This window comes from Molothrus ater, chromosome 12 (assembly GCF_012460135.2).
Source record: "Molothrus ater isolate BHLD 08-10-18 breed brown headed cowbird chromosome 12, BPBGC_Mater_1.1, whole genome shotgun sequence".
In the NCBI taxonomy this organism is placed as follows: Eukaryota; Metazoa; Chordata; class Aves; order Passeriformes; family Icteridae; genus Molothrus; species Molothrus ater.
Window position 1 is genome coordinate 14,283,856 of NC_050489.2, and position 12,661 is coordinate 14,296,516.

Genomic DNA, 12,661 nt, shown 5'->3' on the forward strand with positions numbered 1-12,661 from the left:
CTGGGCTAGGGCAGAGAGGAGGCACAGGCTGGGGCAAGGTGAGAAACTCTGGAAAGTTTTTGTTTATTCACGTCAGAGAACACTCTGTACAAATATGACAGGCAATTTTCTTCCCTTGAAAAAAAAAAAAGTATAAAAATAATCTTTATATATGAATCAAAAGTTCATTTGCAACTGTAAATTTTTCTCTAGGTATCCTTTTTGGGAGGTCGTCTAACTGGTGGTGGACATGAACACTGGGAAGGAGGGCAAGGGCCAGGCAGTACATGAAGAGCTCGAGCTACACCAAAGCCACGGAGCCTTGTCAACAGGCAGGACCAAGGGATTCTGGTCAGCTTCCACGTGGAGAGGGGAAGGTTTAGGGACAGGCAGCATGCAGGCTGAAGTTCACCCGCCAGAGGGGTCTCAAACCTCAGCTGTCTTGCCAGCAGCAGCTGCCAAACTCGTGTCCCATTGCTCTTCCTGAGTTGTTCATGCTTTCCCCAAAGAGGCTGCCAGTGCTTTGTTACTGCAGAAATGAACAGTCCTTGTGGAGGAGTCCCATGCAAAATGAGAGGGCCTGAGGAGCCACTCCAGGGACACAGGTCCCAAGCACATGCTCTTCTCACCTCTGCAGGCTCTTCATACTTTACATCCCTTAGTGCTGGTGCTGCAGCTGGTTGTATAGGTCACGGGCAGTGAGCAGCTACGCAGAGAAATAAAACATCAGCTGTTTAAGTGGATGGCTGGAAGCTCCCTGGGTGCAGCAGCCAGCCATGGCCTGGCCTGGCTCTCTGTTCAGCAGTTTGCAGAGCAGGAAAGGCAGGACAGCTGCTTCCACTGTGGTGGCACGAAGATGTGCAAAACTAAAGACACTCACAGGATCTGACCAAAACCCAAAGTTGGGGCTTGCAAAATACAATACAAATTCCATCAGGACATTTTTACTCCAATTAAACTACACAAGGTCCCAGCCTGGTACCAGCTGATGATCCTAAAGAAGCCAACAGCAGACCTTCCGTTACAAAGCAATGAAGAAAACGTTGAGGAAAAATGATGCAGAGAAGGCATCACAGCAGGTAACGACCTGCCACAGGATCAGGAACTGGGAGTGTGGGTATGGGCACTAAGGGAGCAAATTCAAATATACAGAAAACCTGATCCTGAGAGAAAAAGGGGTAAAAAAAGCTCACTATTTTGACAACACCTACATAACCTGTCACAGCAAAATACTACTGAATTGTAACTGCTTGGTCACCTTTCAGACAGTTGCAAGTTCAAGTGCAATGGTTGGAAAAACCCAGCTATTTGCAAATATGAGCAGGCTCTGATGTCTCTGGAGTACCTTACAGGCACCAGCTGAAGCAGTCTTATCCTTTGAAACATCTCTTCAGTCAGGCAAAACCAAAAATTAAAAACAAAACCATACTGGCACCTCTGCTTTAGCCCTGCAGAAACAGCACAGCTGCTGGACAAGGAGCTGGAGCCCCTGGGGCTGTGCATCAGAAGGCTGGTGAAAGCAGATCCAACATTCCTGCTGATGCACCAACAGGGAAAGGCTCAGTGCTCCTGGGTCCTACAAGGAGCACTCAGCTCCTGAATCCTACTAGGAGGCACAGCTGGCTAAAAAAAAGTGCTTTTTGTAAAACATACTAGCTTGGTCTGAAGTCACTGAAAGAAATAGACACTTTGGTGCCATTTTTTTTTTTCCCTCTTGATGCCTTTTGGAAATAAAACTACCCCAATCTGAACCACTAACACAAAGAAATCTAACAAACAACCTCTGGGCTTGTGAACTGACCATGGTATTGGGGCTCCTTGTAGCAGCTGGTAACTAGGAGGTGCAAAGTGCCTCTGGGAGTGCAGGAAAAACCAAGGCATGCAGATTGGAGGAAGCTCAGAGAGGCACGTGGGCAAATTCTGCAGGTGAACTGGGAACACTCAAAACACAGAGCCTTTGAAGTGAGGCCCAGGATCCAGTGGAGAGATGCGGGGGGAAAGCTGCACGTGCGTCTTGCACGTGCACCAGAGAAGAAGCAAACTACGGGGAGGCTCCCAGCCTGCAAGTCCACATCTCTTGGTTCTGAGTCCATTTGAGAGCATCTCTGAATGATTCGGCCATCGAGCTCTAGCACAAAAGGAATCCAAAAATAGACACTTTCCAAAGAGTTACAAAACAGTCCGTGTTTGCAGGGCTCACAGCCGCACTGAGAAGTCAGAGGTTGAGGACAGGCACATCAAAGAGGTCACAGACACCTTCACTCTCATCCAGGTTGTAGATGTAGTCGTGATCTCCAGGTGGAGGGGAGAGGCGGAGCAAGGGAGCAAACACTGGGGAAAGAGAAGCCCAGGGTTGGTTACAAAACTCAGCACTCCCACCCCAGCTGAGAGCTGCCAATGGCACTGAGCAGAGCAGCCACCTCACAGGAACAGTCTTTGAGGTGTTTTCAGTCAGCCTCACAGAACTGAAGAGACTCCTGGGTCTCACACCTCTCTCAGGGACTGGCAGGACAGCAAGAACTGAGTCTGTGTCCAGAGCCCAGAAAAGACGAGGGGAGTCTGCAGTCACAAGGCTGCCAGCTGGGTGAAGTCACACAGTATGGTCTTCCTCCCAGAAAGGCCACACCATGACAGAAGACTCACCTTCAGATGACATCAGCTCTTCCAGCAGCTCAGAGTTCACACATTCTGGGGAAGAGACAAGCATGGTAGCAAAACAGTCTGCTCTCCTGGTCTGCTCCTGAGTAGTTCCCCACTTTCCCCACCCTTGTTATCCCTTCTCTGGCTAAGGCACAGCATGTGCAGCAGGCGGTGAAAGGAAGCTTGTGCTTAAAAGAGATAAAACCATGTAGTAAAAGTAATTCCAGCACAAAACACTATGAGAGAACTCCAGCTCCTGTGGCTTAGATTGCACAGCCTTAAAGCAGCTGCCAGCACCAGGGCACCATGACTGGGATCACACAGAGGATGAGAGGCTGCATGGAGTGTGCTGCAAGGACCGTTCCTCTGAGCTCTGCTGTGCTGTTCTCTTCCAGTCCTGAGTGTTGCCTCTGTAGCTGTTGACTCTGTTTTGTCCTTTGCTCTTGGATTTTTTCATCTTCCCCCTCCAAACTGGGAAGAATACTCCATAAAACCACATACTTTACCATAGAAAGTAAATATCTCCTTTACAATAGCGTCCACACAGTGACACAGTAGTGTTCTTTGGGTAAGTTAGATCTCCTACACGGCTGGGGCTTTGCAGCAGTTTATATCTCACATTGTGAACTTACTCTTCAGATGTAATTAGACATCATCAAGACTTCATCCACTATCTGCAGCAGAGGTGCTGGGCAAGGAGGAAGGATGTTCTCCAGGCTGACTGTGGAGCCCAGGGCTAAGAGCACACAGATTGGAGACTCACATGTGTCTGTGTTTGGGTCTGTGGAGACTTTTACCCAAAGGCAGCACCTTCACAAAGCATCTGCTAGAGCATGGAACCAAGGACAGCTGTTGTCCATCTCCTATGACCACCAGTGGAGTGCTTGGGTGTACTTGGCCCTGCCTTGCTGTGGGGCTACAAAGTATTTGGCCAGCAGTGAAGAGAAATAAATGTACTGATAAAGTTTCTCAGTTTAGGTTTATGTCAGACCAAATTCCTTCATGATTTCTGCCCTTAACCCAGAGTCTGTCCCACCATTAGGCAGCAACCTTCAGATATTCCTTGGGCAGAGTCAGAACTCCAAACACAAGTAACAGCATCTCCCTCCCCTCCTGCTCCAAAATTACCAGCTCCTCCACCACCACCACTGAGAAGTATTTTGAAGAGAGAACACTATCTCCCCAGATTATTTGCTTGGATTAGCCTTAGGCAGCTAAAGCTGAAACAAGACTTAGCAGGGATTTTTCTTTCCATACTGCTGACAAGCTGAAGCAGGAGCATGGAAAGGCTGAACATGGATTAGCATTGGCATGGGGACAGGAAAGCCCTTGCTGGTGCACTGCAGACAAGATCTAACAGAGGTTGCTGGAAACATGGAGACAGAAAAATACATACAAAAACCAGTAATTTTAAAAGTGCCTAACTACTCTTTAGTAGAGGGCCAGCAGCCACCAAAGACCACAAGCACCTTACAAAACCACATCCACAAAATAATCTAAAAGGGAGCAAATCAAACAAATTGTCCCTTTTCTGTGGATAGATGGGTACAGAGAAAAGCTGTGGTCAGGGAATGAACGTACCTCTCATTGGATCAAACATCTCTGACAGCTCTTTGGGAAGTTCCAGTACTGCAAATACAACAAACCAGATGGTTTGGATCATTACATGAAGAGTCTGAAATGCTTTACAGCAGAATCACCCACAAACCTACTGTGCTCCTTACACACCCAAATCATCCAGAAAGTGTCTTCCCACACTCCATGTCAGATATTTCTGCTGCAATGACAAGCAACAAAACACTTGAGCTCCACTACTTTAAAATAAATTTGTAAGAGCCCTGGGACATGAACATGTTATCACAGTCAGCAGCTGTGTCTGTAAACCTCACCCAGTACACTGCCCTGATTACCTTGTGTAGGATGGGGACATGCCTTTGGAGAGGCACAGTGATAAGATATATGCACATCCAAGGCCTAATTCCACAACCAAGATGACTCCACAGCTCATGCTGCTCTGAGACACGCCAGCAGCAGAAGTGAAAAAAGCACTGGGTGAGCTGTGTTTGAATAAGATTTCTTCTTCTAACCATAACCTAACCTCGAGTGTTTCTGCAGGGAAGGTGGGCTTCAAAACATTCCAGCAGTGTGGCTTACCTAGAGGATGCTTTTCTCTCCTTGGGCCAGCCTGCCATTTCCTGGCATAAAGCTCCAGAGTTCCTTTATTAAAGCACATCAAGGAGCTCCCCAAATACATACTGCAGGGTCACTAAGAACACAAGATCACTAAAGACAAATGAAGTATTCCTGAGCAAAGAAGGAAAAGGGAGACGAGCTCTCCTAATACAGAAAACTCCCCAAGTTACAAAGGTGCTCTCAGTGGTGGCTAAAAATTCTGTAACTTCACGCAGTCTCAAAAATAGGACCTTACTCTTCAGAAAGGATTGAAAGGGAATAACCTGACACGTAACAGTAGAGACATGTGTCATGAGGGTGTCCTTTGCAGATTTTCTAGTACTGATGTCACAGAAAGCAGCAGGACACTAGACAAGACACAGTCACCTTGTCACCATGTTTCCTGGCAGCCTCACAGGGCAATGCCTACTCATCCTTTGCAGACTGGCTGACAGCAAAGGCAGAATGGAGTTCAGCTCCTTCCTCCAGGCCCAGCAGCCTTTCCCTCACTCCCAGCAGCAGGATTTTGGAGCAACACATGAAACAAGTAGCACACTCACCTCCTGTAGGGTCGGGCTTGATGGGCTCAAAGGAGGTAGAGGTGCTGGGCAGGACAGAGCTGCTGTCCAGTGAGGCTGAGGACTGCAGCAGCTGCGTGTCCAGCGCCGCCGGCTGCCCCTCGAAGTCACCGCTGCCCTTGGCCTCTGCCGCCGGGACATCGCACTCTGGGAACAGCCACAGACACACCCAGGAACGTCATCTCCCACCAGCCCAAAGGCAGCTGCAGCACACACTCAGCCCTTGCTGGCAGTGCTGGCCAGGCAGCTACACAGGGAGAAGCTTTCCTGCTTTTCTCCAGGTCCATAGTTGGACATATTTCCTGCTGATCAATGAACCTGCATGACCAGCTTCTCCCCTCCAGGTTGGCACTACCTGCTGAAGCCAAGTGCCTGATCTCCCTGAGCACAACCAGTCCCACTAACCAAGGCCAAAGGAAGGGCAGCAGCAAAGGCAGCAATGCCCCTCTGCCAGGAGCTCTCAATGCTGCACATTCAGCAGTGCCAGCCCCAAGGAATGTACCCTGCTCTACCAGCCACCAGCCCATTTCTGCCTCCTGTAGCTCCCTCTCACCTGTGCCTGCACTTTTCTGTGTGGGAGGCCCATGGTCCTGAGTGCTGGTGGGTGTTGGTGTGGAGGGCTGGGTGCTGCTGGGAACAGAGGCCTCCTGGAAGTGGGCGAGTGGTGGGATTTGTGGTTTCGAGGGTGCAGCTGCCTGGCACTGAATGAGGTCTTCAGGGGGAGGGACAGGGAGTACGACAGGAGGAGAGCTCCAAGTATCTTTGTTTACTAGGAGAACATCAATGGGACCACTTGTGCTCTTCAGGTGGATCTGGTATTTCTTCTGTCCATTTAGGCCCTGAAAAAAACCAAAAGCAAAACACAGACTTACATTAAAAACCGTTTTCAAATAGCATATCAATTTTCCACAGGGAAAACATACATGTACATGCACACACACAGAGCCCCTGCACTTTGCCCATGAATTTATCACTGACCTCAGGAACAGGAACCTCCAAACGTGTGCCTGATGGGGCTCGAATCACAAGGAGGGTGTCTCCTGTGAAAACAGAAGCAGTCAGGGCTGTAATGTTAATTAAGCACTGATAAAGAACCCACCTCAATGCCCCTTCCTCTCCTGGCAATCCTCCATGGAAGGAAGCCATCTACATCCCAGCACATCATACAGCTCCTAATGCCTCGGAAGAACTAGCTTAAATTCCCTCTTAAGAACATCTGAACCCTAAGGGAAGTATCCTTCATTCTGCTGTCACAAGCTTTTAGATGCGAATTAGAAACAAGAGAGCTGCACTGCCAGCAGAGAGATGGGGTTGAACCAGGCTCAGAGCCAGGCTGCCAACCTCAGGCTGGTGTCCCAACACCTAACACCAACACTCCCCAGTCTCTACTACTAGCCAGAGCTGCCTTGGTGGTACTGGACCCTTCACAGAGCCCAGCACATGTGGGGCTGGAAGCCAGGCTGACAGCATCCTTCCTTTCCAAGTTCTGCAGCTCCTTAAGACCTGCACCCTAATAACTCAACAGTCACAGGCAAGCAGCTCCCAGCCTGTATCTGGGTTTAGAGAAACATGAACAGAGAAATACCAGAGCTGTGAATATCTGACATATTTAGATCAAGCAGCTTGCAGCTTTCACTTTGAATGTTTAAGCTTTAGTGTGGTTAATATTCACAATTCCCCAGTATTCTGATTAAGCCTCACGTGGTAATTAACACAGAAGATCCCCAGAGTGATGAGAAAGAGTGGACAGCAGAAAAGCACATCCCTTAATTTCAGGCTGGCAATCAAAAGTCAGGTCAGCAAAAGGTAAAGGGATTAAAAACAACATGGGATTTGTCAATTGGATGGGGCTTGTTTAACAAATCTACACTTAAGAAAAATGTAAAGACATTTAAAATGCATAATGAAGCTCAAAGGCACCAGCTCAAGCTGTAAGAGCTGTCAGTTTCAGAGACAGGTGCTGGGTTTGTATCTTCTTTGATAAATATGTCCCAAATACTTGTACAAAAGAGCACCCAGTAGGTTTCCACTTCCTTTTTGAATCTGCAAGTGCAAAATGCATCACAGCAACAGATGCAGAAATTAGGTTTCCCAGTCACTAAAACTGACTGGGAAATTTTTATTCTTACTTCTCTCTTGTTTTATTCTTACTTCTCTTCTTTCTTTTTTAATTAATCTCTATTTGACAAGAGTCCAAGAGTGGAAATCTTGGAGCAAGCCAGTTCAATAGCAGTCAATGAGAAAAACCAAGAGCTGAAATTCAACCTCCACCACAGTTTGAGCACACAAGAGGTTTAACCAAAGAACCTCTGTAAGGCTCAGATGTTCAGGAGAGGAAAAAGAATCATGTAAGGCATATCCATACAGGAAAACTGGACAGGCAATGGAAAACCATGGATGAAAGCCTCCATTCTAGAGGGAACTGACACCTACCCTCAGTAAGATCTAATCTCTGCATGTTTTGGTGAGGTCTGACCTCAAACACAAAGTGGTTTACAAAAACCAGGTGCAATGAAATGCAAAACACTCAACCAGCCAAGCAAGGAGCTGTTTGCTGGTCTCCAGTAAACTCTTCCAGACTGTTACGAGTGATCTGGCCCCCAGCACTCTCAAACTGAAAACACAATCCCTGCCCCCAAAAGTGCAGCTTCAACCAGAAGAAAGAGCAAAGCCAAGGGGTGGTGATGCAACCGTTACACCAGCAGGAACTTGGTGAACAAGGAAAGCACAAAGGCAGTGACAGCAAACAGAGGAGCTGATGAAGTGTAGGGTGAGAAAAGTGCTTGGAGGAGGTGAGGAGAGCCAGACACAGGTGAGATTATGCATGGCTGGAGGCAGCCAGGGTAAACAGCTTCAATCTCTGCAGCAGCTAAGCAGCAGCAGGTTGCCAGGTCAGGAGAGGTCAGGCACCCACTGAAGCAGAAAGGAGCTGTGACTCCACACCACTACAGCTGGGAAAAGCAGTTTATGTACTGAGGCTGCCCCACTGCCTGCTGGCCACCAGGCATTAATCTGGTCTTACATCTGTCATTAGAATTGGCAGCAGAAGAAACAAAGACTGCTGTGGGTTTTCTTCACTTTTGCCTAGAGACAGAATATAGGACTTCTGATACAGCCCCCCCAGCTTTAGGAATGAAGGGAGTGAGAGCAGAGAAAGTGGTGCATTCCCTTCTGTCCTCTGCTGTCTCCTTCCTGCATTCTTGTTGGCAGGGGAAATGATGTAGCTGAGGGACCACCTTTAATACTATTTCCCCGTTTACACCATGGTTTCTACTGTGAAATAAAATTTGTTTCCTGTCATTAGAACACTGCCCACCCAAGCCCTTAAAATTAAGGGCTTCTAACATAACACACATACACCCAACTGTGAAACCCAGCAAGAAGACTTCCTTAGGAGCAGCACCTCTATTCCTTTAAGCACAAGTAAAAGATATGGCCTGTCCCCTCTAATGGAGACAAGAAAGCTGCAACTCAGGGGCACACAAACCCAGGACAGCATCAGAGCTGACATTACATTTCACTTGATGCTGTTGGCCAGCCCACAGTCTGCTCTGTGGGCTCTTTCTTGGAGAAAGGAGAGCAGCTGGGACAGACTGACAGGCCTGCAGCATCACATCTTTACAACAGTGCACCTTATTGAAAATGAGCATTTCCTCACCTGTGAAGCACTTGCAGATATCTTCATGTGTCACATATGCTAATGTTCCCAAGGTTAAGGAGAAAGGCTGCAGCTTCCTGCACAGACAGAGAGCTCAAAGCACCTGGTGTTTCCTTCCTGAGCACAAGGAACACCATTCCCAGAAGGCTCTCCATGCCACACTCTGAAGTAGTCTGCAGGTGAGGTCTGCAAGCTCCATGCCTGTCAGAGCTGACATCCTGAGATAGTTAAGCCACAAGAGCTGCTCTGCACTCCAGAAAGTGGCACCTGTGACTCAGAAAGAAGCACTTTTCTCATTGTGGTAAACATTACTGTGTTTTTTACTTCCAAAAGCCAGAGGAGAAGCTGGATGCAGAGAAAAGCAGGTCTCCAGGCTGGACAGTTACCCTAATTTCAAACCAAGGTGCTGCCTTTTGACCCTTTCAGTGCAGCTTCTCCAGCAGCAACAAGTCAGCACCCACCAAGCCCTCAGGTCTCTGCTTCCCAGCCCAGCAAGTGAACATGGAGACAGAGCCATCACTTCACACAAAGGATATCGACTGTTCTGCATGTCTTCTGTAACATTTTTGATGCTCTGCTGAACCCACATCTTCTGCTGCTCCAGCTCCTGTTCCCGCTGCTCCAAGTCCTCAATGTCTGCCTTCAGCTCGATCAGTTTGTGAGCTATTTCACGTGTGTTGCAGCCAGGACCCACCCCCCTGGGTAAAGCAGAAATGGGTGAGATATATCAGCCTCCTGAGGCCCCCAGACCAACCCCAACCTCTCTGCCAGCCTCTTATTCCCACCTGTGTCAAACATCAATGCCAGATTGCCTGGAAAGCCATGTCTGTACCCACTCTAAATCCCCAGCTCCCAGCACAGCAATGTTTGGTACATCTTTCTATTTCCCACAGTCTAGCAGGACTCTTCCCCACCCCCAGTGTCATGACAGGCATCTTTTCTAGACCAAGGCAGTGCAAATGTTTAGCTTGTACCAAAATAACACCTTTGCTGTAAGAGAGACACCATACATACTTCAGCTTTCCTCACTGTGCCATCAGCACAGCCCAGCTGGGGGAGGCAAGAGCATGGACCACTGAGGAACCTCCCTCTGCACAGGGCATTTTAATCCCACTGTCACTTAAACCTGCACTAGAAGGGACCTGTGAATGATTTAGACCATCTCTGCCACTCACTTCCACTGGATACTGTTCTTGGACTTCTTCTCGATCAACCCGATGCCTTCCAGGACATTTGTGATATCGTAGATCCGTCGCTTCTGTCGCACAGCCAAGGTATCTGCAGCCTGAAAAAGGTTAAGACACTTAATTCCAAACTCTCAGTCATGTTTAGCTCCTTCCTGCCTGGCAGATTAACTCCTGGCCAAGTAGTTTGCTCCCCATTTCATACCTCTTCTGTTCCAGCGTTTCAAGTTACACAGCCATGTTCTTGATCTCATATGACCATTAGAAGAAGTCACTCATTCTTCTTTTTTTCTTACCCCACAGCCTCCCCACTAAACACAAACCAAATTCCAGCACTCCTGCTTGCAGTGGATCCAAAAATCACCATTCTCCAGTAGCAAAGCAGTGCTAGAAAACAGTAGTTCAGCAGCCTAAAAATTCAGTGCTCCCTTGGGTAGAGATGGAGATTGGAAGGGGAATGCTGAGAGCTGTCTCTGCAACACTTCAGTGAAATCAACATTCACAAGGTCTTTTCTAAAGCTGATCTGATGCCACTTGACAAAGAATCAATACCTTTACAAGAGACTCCTCTGTTTGAATGACATGATTCCAAGTGGAGAGTAAACATGAGCAAGCCTGGGGCTTCCCTGCCTTGCTCACACGACCCTTTTCCCCTCAGGTTTCAGGACTCAAGGAATGGAACTGTTTCCACTACCATACAGCAACCTGGCACCAGCAAGAGTTAATGTGTGCACAGCCAGGACCAACAATGGCAGTGGCAGTGCAGACAGAGCAGGTCAGCACAGGAACCATGTCCCTGTCACCCACCAGCGAGGGGCCAGGACTTTGGATACCCTGCACCACACAATTACATAAATCACACTGACCAACATGAATTCCCCTAATGGACATTTGAAGCACAAAGATATTGTCAAATTCAATGAGAAAACAATTTGGCACAGGCATGGAGCCAGGAAACTCCTCCAGCCCTGCATTATTGGGGCTTTCTGGCACTTGCCTGTCTCACACACGTGCCCACATTAGAGATGATTATATAAACCACAGCAAAGGAACTTCCCCTACAGGAAAGGCCAGAGATTAAGTATTATACATTGCACTGTGTTACTTCCTCTAGGTGAAGATTTTAAAAATATAGAAGCAAGAAGCATTCACACAGCACTTCTCCACTGCCTAAAGGAATGTGAGAAAACCTCTGGCAGGTGACTCTGACCACACTCTCCCTCCTGGTGTGTGCCGGGAGGGTTAAGTGCTGTACGGACAGTTTCTATAGGTGTGTGTTTCTGTAGGTGTCTGAGGTTTTGGTGCCAGTCACCAAGTAAAGGGCAAGAACACAGAAGAGAACAAGGTGGTCAAATGGTTCTGCAACTGAAGCACACAAACACCTGCAATGTATGGCAAGGTCCTGGGGAAAAAAGAGTGCCCGGGACAACCCGATGGGGTGGGGAGAAGGGCTGGGAAGGAGGAGCAGGAGGGGCCGGGAGGGCGGCCAATGCAGAGCCCTCTGTGCACGGCCGGCAGCTCTGCCGCACCCCCAGGTACCCCGCTTTCCGTGCACCTAGAAACGGCTGGAAAACCCTCCAGGATCATCGATCCCAGCCACTAAACCCCACCACTAAGCGCCACATCCACAAACCTTCTGACCAGGGACAGTGACTCCACCGCTGCCCTGAGCAGCCCATTCCACCAGTGCCTCACCACTCTTGCTGTGTAGAAATTTTTCCTGTAATCCAATCTAAACCACCTGCTGCACCGGGCGCTGCCATGTCCCCGTTCTCCCCTTCCAAACCCGCTCCAGCCGCCGGAGCCCCGGTCCCGCCGGATCCCCGCTCTCCCGGCGGCCGCTTCCTCCGAGCCCAGCCCTGGGCCGGCGGAGCCCGAGCCCCCCGCCGCCTGCCCCCGCACCAGCTTGAGGTCGAGCACGCCGTCCTTGGCCTCCTGCAGCAGCGACACGAACTTGGTGGTCAGCAGCCCCAGGCTCTTCTCGTGCCGGCTGGGCGCGCCCGCAGCCCCGCTGCCACCCCCGGGGGGCTGCGCCCCGCACTCCGCCATCTGCCCGCCGCCGGCTCCGGGGCCGCGCATCCGCTTCCGGGCCGCGGGGCTCCCCGGGAACCTCCGGGGCGGGGACGGCGGCGGGGCGGGGACGGGGGACTCCCCCCCCCCCACCGCCTCCCGGGGCTACGGAGCTGTTCCGCCTTGCTCCCGGTGTTCCGGCAGCCCCGTCGGTCTGGGGGAGTAAAGCCAGGGGTGCGTTCATCCCCTCGCCGTTCTGCGGTGCCAAAGTCAAACTCCCGCCCTGTGGTACCGAAGCCGAAGCTCAGCCATGTACCAGCTCTCACCGCCCCGCTGACAGGGGCGGTTTGCTGCTCCAGCACACCCAGTGCCGGGGGAATCCTCCAGCCTGTGCCCGGGGAAGGCAGCTTGTGGCAGGGACACATCTCCAGGTCCATCCG

The 12,661-nt window shown here is 49.8% G+C and overlaps 1 protein-coding gene across 1 annotated transcript; it reads right to left on the minus strand.

The window, feature by feature from the left end:
• Nucleotides 1–39: 39 nt before the first annotated feature.
• E2F4 (E2F transcription factor 4) lies at nucleotides 40–12,290 on the minus strand. The gene is made up of 10 exons (XM_054516152.1): nucleotides 12,114–12,290; nucleotides 10,203–10,312; nucleotides 9,562–9,725; nucleotides 9,028–9,069; nucleotides 6,348–6,409; nucleotides 5,923–6,208; nucleotides 5,352–5,516; nucleotides 4,201–4,248; nucleotides 2,623–2,667; nucleotides 40–2,310 (listed from the first exon to the last, which is right to left on the minus strand). Exons 1-10 carry the CDS (start codon nucleotides 12,288–12,290, stop codon nucleotides 2,195–2,197), a joined length of 1,215 nt encoding a protein of 404 aa, XP_054372127.1. The 3' UTR covers nucleotides 40–2,194.
• Between the last annotated feature and the right edge of the window lie 371 nt (nucleotides 12,291–12,661).

Excerpts from the sequence above, each read along its gene's own strand:
- E2F4 (XM_054516152.1), bottom strand. The coding sequence starts at position 12,290 with ATGCGCGGCCCCGGAGCCGGCGGCGGGCAGATGGCGGAGTGCGGGGCG. Across the intron at positions 9,070-9,561 it reads AGACATGCAGAACAGTCGAT|TAGCATATGTGACACATGAA; the intron begins ATCCTTTGTGTG and ends CCTTGGGAACAT. Across the intron at positions 2,668-4,200 it reads GATGTTTGATCCAATGAGAG|AATGTGTGAACTCTGAGCTG; the intron begins GTACGTTCATTC and ends TCTCTTCCCCAG.